General features: G+C 42.2%; 7 protein-coding genes across 7 annotated transcripts; 2 read left to right on the plus strand and 5 right to left on the minus strand.

Moving 5' to 3' along the window:
• The first annotated feature begins 127 nt into the window (after positions 1-127).
• Positions 128-3478, plus strand: LOC108062562 (myosin-11). The gene is made up of 3 exons (XM_017149288.3): positions 128-243; positions 302-2425; positions 2907-3478. Exons 2-3 carry the CDS (start codon positions 835-837, stop codon positions 3329-3331), a joined length of 2016 nt encoding a protein of 671 aa, XP_017004777.2. The 5' UTR covers positions 128-243; positions 302-834; the 3' UTR covers positions 3332-3478.
• Positions 3479-4014: 536 nt separating this feature from the next.
• Positions 4015-4756, minus strand: ave (Protein aveugle). Its single transcript, XM_017149291.3, has 2 exons — positions 4570-4756; positions 4015-4340 (listed from the first exon to the last, which is right to left on the minus strand). The coding sequence occupies exons 1-2, from the start codon at positions 4720-4722 to the stop codon at positions 4173-4175; spliced, it is 321 nt and encodes a 106-aa protein (XP_017004780.1). The 5' UTR covers positions 4723-4756; the 3' UTR covers positions 4015-4172.
• On the plus strand, positions 4361-7548 carry Rpn6 (regulatory particle non-ATPase 6). The gene is made up of 5 exons (XM_017149289.3): positions 4361-4510; positions 5439-5763; positions 5827-6333; positions 6705-6917; positions 6975-7548. Exons 1-5 carry the CDS (start codon positions 4467-4469, stop codon positions 7203-7205), a joined length of 1320 nt encoding a protein of 439 aa, XP_017004778.2. The 5' UTR covers positions 4361-4466; the 3' UTR covers positions 7206-7548.
• Positions 7549-7690: 142 nt separating this feature from the next.
• Positions 7691-8481, minus strand: LOC108062564 (attacin-B). The gene is made up of 2 exons (XM_017149290.3): positions 8164-8481; positions 7691-8095 (listed from the first exon to the last, which is right to left on the minus strand). Exons 1-2 carry the CDS (start codon positions 8445-8447, stop codon positions 7693-7695), a joined length of 687 nt encoding a protein of 228 aa, XP_017004779.2. The 5' UTR covers positions 8448-8481; the 3' UTR covers positions 7691-7692.
• A 1408-nt stretch (positions 8482-9889) lies between these two features.
• Positions 9890-10673, minus strand: LOC123002711 (attacin-A-like). Its single transcript, XM_044393182.1, has 2 exons — positions 10365-10673; positions 9890-10296 (listed from the first exon to the last, which is right to left on the minus strand). The coding sequence occupies exons 1-2, from the start codon at positions 10655-10657 to the stop codon at positions 9894-9896; spliced, it is 696 nt and encodes a 231-aa protein (XP_044249117.1). The 5' UTR covers positions 10658-10673; the 3' UTR covers positions 9890-9893.
• Positions 10674-11872: 1199 nt separating this feature from the next.
• On the minus strand, positions 11873-12651 carry LOC108062528 (attacin-A-like). The gene is made up of 2 exons (XM_017149245.3): positions 12344-12651; positions 11873-12275 (listed from the first exon to the last, which is right to left on the minus strand). The coding sequence occupies exons 1-2, from the start codon at positions 12634-12636 to the stop codon at positions 11873-11875; spliced, it is 696 nt and encodes a 231-aa protein (XP_017004734.2). The 5' UTR covers positions 12637-12651.
• Positions 12652-14343: 1692 nt separating this feature from the next.
• Positions 14344-14715, minus strand: Dro (Drosocin). Its single transcript, XM_017149216.3, has one exon. It carries the CDS (start codon positions 14667-14669, stop codon positions 14475-14477), a length of 195 nt encoding a protein of 64 aa, XP_017004705.2. The 5' UTR covers positions 14670-14715; the 3' UTR covers positions 14344-14474.
• Between the last annotated feature and the right edge of the window lie 684 nt (positions 14716-15399).

Raw genomic sequence — 15399 nt, forward strand, 5'->3', positions numbered from 1 at the left:
TTAGTGTGCTTTTAAAAATTGGGTTTAGAGGTCAATTATTTACAAAACTAAATAGTTATGCATCTAATTTTTAAAATAAGCTTTAAAGTACATCAGTTCCGTTTACCATCTCTAGTTTGCCTACTGCATATCGATTTATCGATATTTGATGTTTCAATAATAAGGTGGTTTGAATCTGCTATTTCTTGTCATTTGCGCAGCGTAGTTTAAAAAGAGATATGAATACTTTTCTGCTCTGCAAAGGTAAGTTTTTATAAAGTTAACTCATTTTTTTCTCACAAAGTCTGCTGCTTCGTTGCAGCGCGCTCTTTCCACCCCCGCCTCTCTTAGCATTCGCTCTCTCCCTCGCTCTCACTGCGCATGTCCTACAAAGTGTGATGCGCAGATCTCGCGTCCACATCCTAGAACGCCGCCTAAAATAGTCAGATTCGCATCTCTAGCAGGATGTTTTCAGGGAATAGAAAGAATTTCCTTTTAAGCTCTTTATGGGGTATTTTCCCAGTTCTACGCTAAATTTTAAGTAGGGTGGTAGAAGAGCGTAGGCGCAGGGGTTACTAATCAATAACTCCCCCTTGGCGCATGCCATCTAAGGACTCGAGAGAGCGAGAGAGCTGTGAGTGAGCCAGCGCGCATGCTACTGCTTATTTGGGTGGTGAATGCACTTGGCTTAGACCCGCTTTTTAGGGGTGGATTTCGGGTATTTCGGTTGCCCGCGGTTGCGCCGTTCCAACTGGCTCATATTTTTCACTCGCCTGCCGACGACGAAGGCAGCCGGATTGATTTTCACCTGCCGCCAGCTAAAGATTTCCCAAATTCGAGATTCAGTGCATCAGGATGAGCCTCAAGTCGAGTGCCAGGATCAAGAAGCGCCGCTCGGAGGCAGCGGCGGCCACGTACCCGGTTCCCTTGGCATCTCCCACTTCCGCCACACCAAATCCTCCTGCAAACACAGGAAATGGCAACCCCAATCCCTGCCAGAGCTCCGCCAAGAAGCACAGCTTCGTGGGCCGCAATCCCAACTTCGATACGGACGAGACCAAGCTGCTCATCCAGCTGTGGGGCGATCCCAAGCTGCAGCGCACCCTCATCACCACGCACAAGAAGCACGCGGTGATCTGTCAGCTGGCGGCCAAGATGCAGGAATACGGCTACCATCGCTCGCCGGAGGAGATAACCACGCGGATCAAGAATCTCAAGTGCTTCTACAATCGGCTGAAGAAGGACAAGGAGTGCGGCGGAATGTCCACCGATTCGGAGCCCAGTTGGAAGCACTTTGCCGAGATGGACGCCATCATGACCAGGCCCATCTTCAGTGTGCGTCCCAATGAGGTGCCGGCGCCCTCGCTCAAGTACCAACTGGAGCAGGCACTCGAGGAGCACGCGGAGCGGCGCAAAAGGCGGTTGGAAAACGGGGAGGAGCTTTCGGATACCGACAACGAGGAGGATGACATGCTGCTCTCCGCTTTGGTAAGCAAAAATAAGGAGTCGGGTGGCGGGAATAAGGCTCTTGAAGCCGGCTGCCTCGAATCCGACCTGGACATGAACGAGGAATCCTTCTCCAAGCGCCGCAAACTCTCCTCGGAAGTCGATGTGGACATAGGCGAGGCTCTCACCTCATCCTGCATCAAAAGCGAGCCTGCCCAGGAGGTGGATGCAGTAGCTCCTCCGCCAGTGGAGCCCGAGGCCGAGGAGGATGATGACTGCATGCTTTTGCCGCAGCCCAAAGAAGAACCCATCGATGTGGATGCCTCGGATGATTCGCCAAATGAAAAGTCCCCCAGCTCCAGTTCTTCATCCACTCTGGCCGAGATGTTGCAGCGGAACAAGCCCAGCAATCTGCTGCCCTTCACCGGGGCCAATGTCATCATCCCGGCCAGCATCACCACCACCACGGCTAGCATAAGTTCAAGTACAGTGAGTTCCACTAATGCGGCAAGCAAACTGCAGGGCGGTAAAATCTCGCTGGTGCCCACGAACTTCCTGATGCAATCCAAGCTCCCAGCTGCCGCGGGACCAAGTCCCCTGGCCACCAGTGCAACCAAGGGAGCTGCTCCACAGCAACTGCAACTCCTGCAGAGTGCCATCAATCAGGGCGCTCGTCTGATGATCAGCGGATCCGCGGCGGCACCGGCTCAGCCTAGCAACGCCGGTCTGGTGGCCACCGCACCCGGCGGCGTCAAGTTCGTGCTGGTCAATGCGGAGCAGGCCAAGGCGGCGGCCGCGGCTGCAGCGGTGGGCAAGTCCTCTGCCTCCTTGCCCCTGGCCACCGCTCAGGCGCAAGTTCAGGCGGCGGTGCAACAGCAGCAGCAAAAGTTGCAGCAAAGCCTCCAGCAGGAGCAGCATTTGCAGCATGTCCACCTGGAGAAGGAGGAGAATCGAAGGGAGAAAGCCAGGGAGGAGCTGCAGTCCAAGCGACACATGACAAGTTAGTAGCTCTAATATCCTATTATCCTTCTTATTATACCCAAAAGTATATAACAGCTAGAGGGAAGCATTTCCAACCCCATAAAGTATATCTATTTAGCCATGTCCGTCTGTCTGTATGAACGCTGAGATCTCGAAAACTACAAAAGCTAGAAGGTTGAGATTTCCCACACATATTCTTGGGCTTCCTACGCAGCGCAAGTTTATTTCAGCCGAGCGCCACGCCCCCTCTAACGCCCACAATCGCCCACTAACGATTTTAAAATATGTCTGGCGCCCACACCTTTAAAGATTTCCGAGAAGTATAAATGCAATTTTGTTGTGTATATTTATACCTATCGAAATGTAGAAGACATTTTTCAAATTGGACCATTCATTAAAAAGTAATGCGCAATCAAAATGTTATATATACATCTCCCTCGCACTCCCTTTAGCCGAGTGACTATCGCTTTCTCTCTTGTCTAACGTTTGCTTTCTTTCAGCCATGAGAATCCTGCTGCGTCAGCTGCTGAATGCCCAAAACGAAGCCAACGAGATCCAGCACAATCGTCTGTCGCTGGAACGCGAGCGTCTGGACTGGGAAAAGTCCATGGGCGATCGGCTGCTCAACTTGCTGCCCAGTCTCCTGCAGCCTGCAGCTCCTGCCGCTTCTCCTTGCTCAACTGCCCAACGTCTGCAGCCACCCAAACTGCTCTTCACCACCGCTCTGCCGATGGGCAATGGCACTGTTACCATGCCACACATCCTAACATCCAATTCGCTGCCCAAGGTAATAACGACCACAAGTTGTAATAGTGGAGTTGCGGTGGCAGGATCAGGAGGAGGAGCAGGAGGAGGATTAGTTGCCACCAAGCCGGTTGACAATGACGTCCAATTGGTCACGCCCAAGAAGGAAAAGGAGGCCTGAACCGATGTCGAACTGGTCGTTTTAAGTGATTGATATTAGAAACGTCTTTCAGTGATCTCAAAGAAATGATATTCTGGTCTTTACTTTAGTCTACTCTAAAATGATGCTCCTAATAATAAACATTGAACTAGTCTCTCAGTTTAAAAAGTATTTGGAATTAGTAATTAGGGGTTTTAATGGAAGAAATCTAGTCTGGATCAAGAAATTATTAAACTTAAGATTATTTTGAAACACTTTTGCTAAAAGGAAGATATTTAATTGAGTAAAAGAATGTTATTTTTTAATCGTTATAGAAGTAAATCTCGAAAACTATGATATTTTACCAACATTTAGTGATCTGGACCTTTGATAAAAGATAAAATTAATTTAAGAAAGGAATTTTAGGGATCCTAAAGAAAATACTTTCTCGATAACACTTTTTTAAAGGTATCTATGATCCTAACTATATTAAAATTTGAAATCAAATTAACATTGAACTAGTTTCTCAGTTTAAAAAGTATTTGGAATTCATAATTGGGATTTTAATAGACGAAATTCTAGTCTGGGTCACGAAGTTATAAAACTTGAGCTTATTTTGAAACATTCTAGCTAAAAGGAAGAACTTTAATCGATAAATAGTATGTTATTTCTTTAATCGTTATAAATTTAAATCTGGAGATCTAAGAAATTTTATAAACATTTAGTAATCTGGACCTTGGATAATAGTTTAAATTAAATTATGAAAGGAATTTTAGGGATCTTAAACAAAATACTTTATCGATAACACTGTTTAAATGGTATTAATGATCCTAACTATATTTCAAATTGAAATTATACTACTTTTACAACAAAGCATTGCATCCTAGTGTATGTTGAGCCTTTCCATATCCCGGATTTCCATGATGTCCGTCTTGAGGCGCTGTTTTACGATCTCCCGCCAAATGGCCTCCCGATCCCTGTTGTCCGTAACGCCCATCCTTTGTAAAGAAGAGTCTGTGATTCGCAGTAGAGCCCTTCCAGTAATATCGTGCTAAAAAACATATAAATTTTACATTATAAACAAAATATAAACCAGATCAGTAGGCAGTTCTTGTAATGTCGAAATTGTAGCGGAAAGTAATCGGGTTTTTCCTGTTTAGTGTTTTGAGGTGCGGAGATGACGGAACTCCTACAGGGAGGCAGTGGCAACGAGGAAAAGCGGTAAGTAGGGGGTGTAAGGACCCCTTTTCCATTGGAACAGCGGATCCGAATCAACTCACCTGGGCGAAGAGCTGCTCGTATTGGGTGTATTCCCCGCAGTGGCGTCGATACCACTTCTGCACATCGCTCACTGTCCACTGATACACCGCCTTGGGTCGCGTGGTCTTTGTCCTCGTTTTATTCTGCGTAGAATTACTCGTTTCTTCGCCCATTTTTGGTTTTCTTAAAGAAATAACAAATTGTTAGGAATTTGCAAAAGCAACAAAACAAACAGAGACGCCGATATGTCGATAGCTGCTAGGGCTGGTAGAGCAAACATATCGATAGGTGCATATAAGTCGTGATTTTTAGAAATTGCATTCAGTTTGCTAAATTTAACAATTTAAATTCATTGCATTTTTAAACTTGCTTATTTATAGAAAAAGTAAAACTATTAAATCATTTTTAGAACTTACCTAAACATCTCATTTATATTTAATAGCAACTTTCGGAAAATATATTAATTATAACAATTTTGAAAGCTTGAATATATGTATTATTCGAAATACCCATTACTAGTTCTTTAGAAATCTCTTAATATTTTTCAAAATTAACCCCTACGCCGAGCTTTCGGCGTGCGATATATCGATAGCGCTCACAAGTTCAGCCTTCGTGGCCTATCGATGCCCGCTGTCGCGCACCTATCGAAGTCGCACCAGCTCTAATCGTGACTGGCGCTTAATAACAACGACCGAAAGGTGAAAAAGTCAGCATAAAACACACAAATACGCAGTAAATACTCGCCGTAACCGATTGAAAACAAAGAGAAAATTGTCGCATTGCTAGTGGCTAAACTAGGACACGCCTAGTTGGTTGATTTATTTAGTAAATTCGTGTATTTGACCGCCCCCATAACTCACAACTCACGTCCGAATCGCAATTCTCCAAGTCGCAAGATGGCCGGAGCAACACTTTTCGAGCGTGCCCAGGCACTGTCCAGCGTGAATCGCGAGGAGCAGGACAGCTCGCTGCTGAACAAGCTGGTCCGCGACCAGGAGGGCGCCGAGAACGATGAGGAGCGCATCCGGATCAAGGAGCAGGGCATCCTGCAGCAGGGCGAGCTGTACAAGCAGGAGGGCAAGGCCAAGGAGCTGGCCGATCTCATCAAGGTGACGCGTCCGTTCCTCAGCTCGATCAGCAAGGCCAAGGCGGCGAAGCTGGTGCGTTCGCTGGTGGACATGTTCCTGGACATGGAGGCGGGCACAGGCATCGAGGTGGGTCTATCGAATCACTTTTATTTAACTGAATTTACTGGTAACTTCATCATCCGCATACAGGTTCAACTTTGTAAAGACTGCATTGAGTGGGCCAAACAGGAGAAGCGCACCTTCCTTCGCCAATCGCTAGAGGCCCGTCTGATTGCCTTATATTTCGACACCGCTCTGTACACGGAGGCCCTGACTCTGGGCGCCCAGCTGCTGCGCGAGCTGAAGAAGCTGGACGACAAGAATCTCCTCGTCGAGGTCCAGCTGCTGGAGAGCAAAACCTACCATGCACTGAGCAACCTGCCCAAGGCCCGGGCCGCCCTCACCTCGGCCCGCACCACGGCGAATGCCATCTACTGTCCGCCAAAGGTCCAGGGCGCCCTCGATCTGCAGTCGGGCATCCTGCATGCGGCCGATGAGCGCGACTTCAAGACCGCCTTCTCCTACTTCTACGAGGCCTTCGAGGGATTCGACAGCGTGGACAGCGTCAAGGCCCTGACCTCGCTCAAGTACATGTTGCTCTGCAAGATCATGCTGGGACAGTCCGATGATGTCAACCAGATCGTCAGCGGAAAGCTGGTAAGCTTTATATGTTAGATTTGGTTAAAATATTTTAAAGCTACAGAAATCCACCTATTTTATTACATTTTATTGATATTTTAGATAAGTTTTAAGTAATTTCTTATACAAAAACTCCAAGGAAGTCTATTGAAATCCACTAATCCTTGAGTTTTTAACCAATTAAATATAGTATAGCATTTTATAACATTTAATTGATATTTTAGATAAGTTTTAAGTACTTTCTTATTCAAAAACTCCAAGGAAGTCTATTGAAATCCACTAATCCTTGAGTTTTAAACCAATTAAATCTAGTATACTATTAAGAAAAGCTTATTTAATGTGAACATTACTAAACAACACGCTTTTCAACCGCATTTCTTTGTCAACAGGCCATTACCTACTCGGGTCGCGATGTAGATGCCATGAAAGCGGTGGCGGAGGCTTCACACAAACGTTCCCTGGCTGACTTCCAAGCTGCGCTGAAGGAGTACAAAAAGGAACTGGCCGAAGATGTGATCGTACAGGCGCATTTGGGCACGTTATACGATACCATGCTGGAGCAGAACTTGTGCCGCATCATTGAACCCTACTCCCGAGTGCAGGTGAGTCGCGTTTAAGCTTTATATTTTGAACTACTTAACTCCAATTCCACTTTGCAGGTCGCCCATGTGGCCGAAAGCATCTCCCTGCCCATGCCGCAGGTGGAAAAGAAGCTGTCCCAAATGATTCTGGACAAGAAGTTTAGCGGCATTCTGGATCAGGGCGAGGGCGTACTCATAGTTTTCGAGGAGACGCCCGTGGACAAGACCTACGAACGCGTGCTGGAAACCATCCAGAGCATGGGCAAAGTGGTGGACACACTCTATCAGAAGGCCAAGAAGTTGTCGTAAGCGTGGAGCGGAGGGCACTATTCAATTCAAACATGATATCAGCATACTTAGCAGACTTTTCATAGTTTCCTTTTGTATTTTCCAACAACTCCCCAGCCTTGTTCGCGCCAAACAAGTTTTATGTTTCTGCAAAAGCAAAATTCAACCGATATTGGTGAAAATAGTAACAGGTGCAGCAACAACAGCCACAAAAAAATGTAAAACAGAATCCATTAAACTAACATAAGCAAAATTATTAATCATTGAGTGGGATCGAATTGTTTACGCAAGTGCGGTATAATAAGCAAAATATTCAATTAACTACATAATAAAATGAAAAAAACAGAAAACCGTAAACAACAAATATGCAAAATTGATCGTTAATCCTGGTTTCTATTGGTAAGTAATTGCTGAAATATCCCAAATTATTCAGTAGATAATTTCAATTAGTTATTCAACTTTAATGTATCTTTAAATAAATTAGTTTCTATACATAACAGAGCAATATTTAACCAAAGTGATGGGTCAATCCCAGACCAGCTCCAAAGTTGGGCTTCTGGTTGGCAAACGGTCCACTCGTCCACTTGCTGGCCGATCCCGTCAGATCGAAAGTGGTGGCACGATTGGGCGATGACCAGAGGTTGGCGCGTCCATCCACTCCGAGTTGCTGGCCAATTCCTGGGAAATTGCTGTGGGTCACGGAGGCACCATGTCCATTGATGTGCGAGTAATCCAGACCGGCTCCATTGCGCTGGAACTCAAAGCCATTGGCCAGTTTGTTCTGGGAGGCGAACACCTTGGCATCGAGATTGTGCCTGCCATTGTTGAACAGATTGGCATGGGCCTCCTGCTGGAAAACGTCCTTTACTCCGGGAGTGTGGGTTCGGGTCAAGGAGGCACCATGACCAGCGCTACAAGAATAAGAGGCATTTGGTTTAATATATCTGCTAAGGAATATGCATTTTGTTAGCAAACTCACTTATTGTATGCCAAAGTTCCTCCAGTGGTGACTGGTCCACTTTGTGTGTTTCCAGCTGCGAAAACCTGACCCACCACATTGTGGTTGGGATTTCCAATGCCCTTGGAGAGATTCAGGCGAGCATCAGAGCCACCAGCAGGATTGGAGGCTAGGGAACCACCAAGCACCTGGCGCCGAACACGGATGGGCTTGGACGGACGATTCCCTTGTTCTCCCCAAGGAAGTGCCTCTGCGATGGCGGAAAGGGCCACTAGGGCAACGATTAGGATGCTTGTCTTCTGCATGTTGCTGGATTGGATTGCTGGAGCTGACTGATGACTGAAGGTGGCTAAATATTCGCTTTTATACCTTGCTAGATGGGGAAGAACTAATCTAGTGATTCACAAGATTCATCTGGGTGTCGATTTCGGTTGGATTTTCTTATCAGTTTGTACTTCCCCGTTTTGCTTCGATGGGTGATTTACTTTTGGGATTTTTGGTGGGCTTATCACCTTTCCTACTTGGTGATCAGGATCAAAGTATTCCATTTTTTGGTAATGGACCTAATCATAAATAATTTAGAATTCAAATAAAAAAAGTTTTCACAAGCGGAACTTATTAGACTTAAATTAATATTATAAGAATTAATAAGAATTATAAGAAATTTAGAATATCCGTTGTAAGCTTGCGTTAGTTAGCAATTGGCGATAAGCACATACATATTGAATAATAATAATAGTCTTATTGTCACTCAAACGTGACTTTCTGCGGAATGAATTCCGAATACTTCTTATCGCCTTCAAAGTTAGGAATCTACACACAAAAAAAAAACTTGGTAAAATCAACTGTAATAATTGTCAAACAGGCCCCAACCAGCAAAATTGTCAATTCTACTAAGTAAATTGTCATTTCACAACAACAAAATACACACAATTAGCAAAGACACAAACCCAAAGCAAAAACAAAATACACGTAACTATTTTAATAGTTACGTAACTATCTTTGTTGGTCAATTTTACCAAGCAAATTTTTTTGTGTGTAGTACAATCTCATACTCAATATATTTCGACGAGAGGAATTCTCCGTAGTTACTCGGAACTCTTAGTTGTGCGAAGGCTGAACAAAAAAATTCTAGAAGAAATAAATTTTTAATATAAGGATGAGCTTGTAATTTGTATATTTAAAGTAGTTTTACACCATTTGTATTAAATTCCATAACTTATTGTATTATTTTAGTTATTTTGTTCCCTACCAAATACTACATTTTCTTCTACTTTCGGCTTGAGGGTAATTTTAAAACCAAAAAATTTAGAATCTTCAATCTTAGAACATTGGCTTGCAAAAAAACGAAAGAAAAAATTTCAAAATTAATTTTAAATATTTTTTGCTAATATACTTGAAAACGATTGGGTCGTTAGGTGTTAAGTTAAATTTTAAGGTGGTCTAAACAGCCATTCTTTTAGCCGAAGCACTTTATTGGGCCAAATTCCGGCAAAAAAAATAGAACTAACTTTCAACCAAAAAACCTTTTGCAAAATAACCGAAAAAGTAAAATGTTTAGGTCAGTGGAGGGAACAGGATTTGGTTGACACTTCAAAAAATTGGGTCTAAAAGTTAAAAACAGAAAGCGAAATTGGTAAACGAAATTGCATTCGTTTTAGTCTAAATTAAAATTGATTCAATAGGTAAATAGTTTTCTGATTTTCATATATTTTTTAATAAATTAATTAATAAATATCATAGAAAGTAGTTTAACCAAAATGGTGGGAGAGACCCAAGCCAGCGCCAAAGTCGGTCTTCTGGTTGGCAAAAGGTCCACTGGTCCACTTGCTGGCCGATCCCGTCAGATCCAAGCGGGTGGCCCGATCAGCCGACGACAAGAGATTGCCACGTCCCTCCAGACCAAGTTGCTGGCCGATTCCTGGGAAGTTGCTGTGGGTCAAGGAGGCACCATGTCCATTGATGTGCGAATAATCCAGACCGGCTCCATTGCGCTGGAACTCGAAGCCATTGGCCAGTTTGTTCTGGGAGGCGAACACCTTGGCATCGAGATTATGCCTGCCGTTGTTGAACAGATTGGCATGGGCCTCCTGCTGGAAAACGTCTTTCACTCCGGGAGTGTGGGTTCGGGTCAAAGAGGCACCATGCCCAGCGCTGCAAGAATAAAAGGGATTTGATTTAATATATCTCCTCAGAGTTGTGCTTTTTCTTGGTAAACTCACTTATTGTAGGCCAAAGTTCCTCCTGTGGTGACTGGTCCACTTTGCGTGTTTCCAGCAGCAAAAACCTGACCAACCACATTGTGGTTGGGATTTCCAATGCCCTTGGTAAGATCCAGACGAGCATCAGCACCTCCTGCGGGATTGGAGGTCAAGGAGCCACCGAGCACTTGGCGGCGGAAACGGATGGGCTTGGGCCTGGGGAAAGGACGATTCCCCTGTTCTCCCCAAGGAAGTGCCTCTGCGATGGCGGAAAGGGCCACTAGGGCAACGATTAGGATGCTTGTCTTCTCCATGCTGCTGGATTGGATTGCTGGAACTGACTGATGACTAAAGGTGGCTAAAGATTCACTTTTATACCTTGCTAGATGGGGAAGAACTAATCTAGTGATTCACAAGATTCATCTGGGTGTCGATTTCGGTTGGATTTTCTTATCAGTTTGTACTTCCCCGTTTTGCTTTGATGGGTGATTTACTTTTGGGATTTTTGGTGGGCTTATCGCCTTTCCTACTTGGTGATCAGGATCAAAGTATTCCATTTTTTGGTAATGGACCTGATCATCAATAATTCAGAATTCAAATAAAAAAAGTTTTTACAAGCGGAACTTATTAGACTTAAATTATTATTATAAGAATTAATAAGAATTATAAGAAATTTAGAATATCCGTTGTTAGCTTGCGTTAGTTAGCAATTGGCGATAAGCACATACATATTGAATAATAATAATAGTCTTATTGTCACTCAAACGTGACTTTCTGCGGAATGAATTCTGAATACTTCTTATCGCCTTCAAAGTTAGGAATCTAGTACAATCTCATACAAAATATATTTCGATGAGAGGAATTCTCCGTAGTTACTCGAAACTCTTAGTTGTGCGAGGGCTGAACAAAAAAATTCTAGAAGAAATAAATTTTTAATATAAGGATGAGCTTGTAATTTGTGTATTTAAAGTAGTTTTACACCATTTGTATTTAATTCCATAACTTATTGTATTATTTTAGTTATTTTGTTCCCTACCAAATACTACATTTTCTTCTACTTTCGTCTTGAGGGTAATTTTCAAACCAAAAAATTTAGAAACTTCAATCTTAGAACATTGGTTTGCAAAAAAACGAGAGAAAAAATTTCAAAATTCATTTAAAATATTTGTTCCTAATATACTTGAAAGCGATTGGGTCGTTAGGTGTTAAGTTAAATTTTAAGGTGGTCTAAACAGCTATTCTTTTAGCCGAAGCACTTTATTGGGCCAAATTCCGACAAAAAAACAGAAAGAACTAACTTTCAACCAAAAAACCTTTTGCAAAATAACCGAAAAAGTAAAATGTTTAAGTCAGTGGAGGGAACAGGGTTTGGTTCACTTCAAATAATTGTGTCTAAAAGTTAACAACAGAAGGCGAAATTGGTAAACGAAACGTTTTAGTCTAAATTAAAATTGATTTAATAGGTAAATAGTTTTCTGATTTTCATATATTTTTCAATAAATTAATTAATATATATCATAAAAAGGAGTTTAACCAAAATGGTGGGAGAGACCCAAGCCAGCGCCAAAGTCGGTCTTCTGGTTGGCAAAAGGTCCACTGGTCCACTTGCTGGCCGATCCCGTCAGATCCAAGCGGGTGGCCCGATCAGCCGACGACCAGAGATTGCCACGTCCCTCCAGACCAAGTTGTTGGCCGATTCCTGGGAAGTTGCTGTGGGTCACGGAGGCACCATGTCCATTGATGTGCGAGTAATCCAGACCGGCTCCATTGCGCTGGAACTCGAAGCCATTGGCCAGTTTGTTCTGGGAGGCGAACACCTTGGCATCGAGATTATGCCTGCCATTGTTGAACAGATTGGCGTGGGCCTCCTGTTGGAAAACATCTTTCACTCCAGGAGTGTGGGTTCGGGTCAAGGAGGCACCATGACCAGCGCTGCAAGAATAAAAGGGATTTGATTTAATATATCTGCTAAGGGATATGGATTTTCTTAGTAAACTCACTTGTTGTAGGCCAAAGTTCCTCCGGAGGTAACTGGTCCACTTTGAGTGTTTCCAGCAGCAAAAACCTGACCCACCACATTGTGGTTAGGATTTCCAATGCCCTTGGTAAGATCCAGACGAGCATCAGCACCTCCTGCGGGATTGGAGGTCAAGGAGCCACCGAGCACTTGGCGGCGGAAACGGATGGGCTTGGGCCTGGGGAAAGGACGATTTCCCTGCTCTCCCCAAGGAAGTGCCTCTGAGATGGCGCAAAGGGCCACTAGGGCAACGATTAGGATGCTTGTCTTCTGCATGCTGCTGGATTGGATTGCTGGAGCTGACTGATGACCCAAGGTGGCTAAAGATTCGTTTTTATAGCTTGCCAGATGGGGAAGAACAGTTCAGGTGGTTTACAAGATCCAGCTGATTTCCGATTTCGGGTTGACTGTCTTATCAGCTAGGAATTCCCCACTAAGCATTGATGGTGATTTACATATTTTCGTTTGTTTGTGTGCAACTTGACCTCATCACCTCCCCTTTTTTTGCGACTCATTGACGCCACTTGTTGCTCCTTTGTTCCGATTTCACCCTCGCCTCAGGATTTCAGTTGGCATCTTCAAGTGGTTTCCTTTGTGGCCTGAAGGCAGAGCACATCATCATCTTGCGCAGTAGGGTTGTTAAAAAATCGATAGTGGACACCATCGATGTTTTTGGCTATCGATGGTGGTCACTATCGATACTATCGATAGTATCAACAATTAAAGAAAATAAAAAACAAATTGTTAAAATAAAGGAAAATTATGAAAAACAACTTATGGAAAATGTGTGGTTGACTCATATAAATTAGGGGGAAAGAAACGGTCTAACTTTTACAGCGATTAAAGTGAAACAAAATTCGATGTTGAGCCTTAACAAATAAAATACCGTCGTGTTCATAAGTATATACTTTAAAATACTTTTTTTCCTTAAAATATACCAAAAGTTGCATGTAAAATTCAATTATTTTTTTGGAGCGATAGTATCGATTGTGGGTTCAAACCATCGATGTTTCCTAAATATTAAAACCATCGATAGTATCGATAGTGCTATCGATTTTTTTAACAACCCTATTGCGCAGGACAGCATTTGACAGTTATAAGCGATTCGGCATCATATTTATCACTTGATGTCAGGCTTTATCAATAGGTTTTGTTAGGCTTCTAGGGGAGGGATTATTATTAAGGAAAGGAAAGGGGTAATGAGCGAAAAAGAGAGACTGAGAGCATTTGAGCGAAGTTTCAACCAAATTCTAATTGAATTTTCTGCGCAGGAGCAGGCCGAAAAAGGATTCAAGCCGAAAGAGAGAAGAGCGGAAACTTTAACTCGAAGTGTCAACGAAAAGTTTGCACTGAAAAATAAAATTTAAAGCACATTAACTTAAAATTAAAAGCTTACCCTGTTATTGCAAAAAGTAATTTATTTTAAAAATGAATTTCATTTTTTTTTTTTACTTATTTTTAGAATTTTTAAAATTAAGTTAAACGTATTTTTAAAATACATATAAAAATTCCACACATTTTCTATAATAAATAAAATCTTTATAAACATAAAAGTTTGTAACTCTTTAGTACGTTACTTTTATATTATTTCAAAGGTTTTAAATGCGGTCTGTCATACCCTGAAATAATAGTTAACTTAAACCTCCTATTAATTAATTACTAATTTAGCACTTTATAAGGGGCTTGTCAATTTGTCTGTAAAATGACAAACCCATTCATCATGATCTGCAGCCACCTGGTTAGTTTGATTGAATATAATAAGAATATACAACAAAACCGGTTAGTGAATCACAGGAGTAAAAAATTTATTGTGCTTAGATTCATTGCCTCTCAAACGTGACTTTTTGTGGTTTTATTTCTTAGAAGTAAATTTCTTATCAGCTGTAGAGCTCAGCATCCGTTGACAACCGCAGATAGGCCATAGGAATCCCCTTAGAATTTTTTATTAAAATTGGTTAGAGAATACAAAAAAATATAAACATATTTTGTTGCTGTATTTGTTGTATTTATTTTATTAATTGTTTAACAGAGATAAGAAATATTAGAAAATTTTGAAGAAAACAAGTATTTGATCGGATGAACATCTTGGATTTTTCCATGGGTTCCACACATCTTCAGGCGGGCAGAATGGGAGGAGGCCTGATAGCAGCTTGAGCCAGGTGATCATCGATGGTGACTGCCTCGCGCCTCACTCGAATGGGGCGGGGATGGGAGGTGGGGCGTGGGCTGTAGGGGCGTGGCTTGCCGGGAGTGGCCAAAGCCATGGCGAAAACGCAGGCCAGCAGCAGGAAAACAATGGTGAACTTCATTATGCTTTGATAGTACGAATCGAACTGATTTGATTTCAGTTTCCATTGGCTTTTTATAGCAGACATCCACGTCGAAATATTTGAATTGCAGGCACGTCTTGCCTGTGGTCGCCGGTGGTTCCCCATCTGGGGGACTTTTCATCTTGTTTATCAGCGAATAGGCCACCGAAGGTGAACGGCTTGACAATTGTCTGTTTTCTTTGGAAAATGTACCCATATTGCCGGTGTAATAGCAAGGTACTTTACATTTTATCAGGTGGTATGTAATAAATCTGATTTTATTGTCCCCCTCAGTTTGTTACTAGATAGACAAAAAAATTTCAATTTTTTTGTTAAAGAGCTTTAACATTTTAAAAATTAAATATTTAAACTATTAGATCTTAAGGCGACCTCTTTAGTTAATCATTAAATTTTAATGTACCTAATTATTTTTTTTTTCAAAATAAAATTTGTCTATTTATTTATTTAACAATTTTTTATGTGCAAACTTGAATATTTAAAATAAAGATATACAAAAAATTAATATTTGAAATATTTTTTTTAAAGCCGTTTCTTTATTTAATATAGGGGAGAGTGGGGGAATTTCGTCAGCATTTTTTCAAAGCTATTTTTTGTCCATCTTGAGACACGTTATCATATTTCTATTTTTATTGTTGAATGCGGTTAGCACCAAGCTTTAAAATGTGACATTCTCCTATTTTTTTAATTAGCTTGGTGATTTATAAAAAAA

The sequence above is a fragment of the Drosophila takahashii genome, chromosome 2R (assembly GCF_030179915.1).
Source record: "Drosophila takahashii strain IR98-3 E-12201 chromosome 2R, DtakHiC1v2, whole genome shotgun sequence".
Taxonomy (NCBI): domain Eukaryota; kingdom Metazoa; phylum Arthropoda; class Insecta; order Diptera; family Drosophilidae; genus Drosophila; species Drosophila takahashii.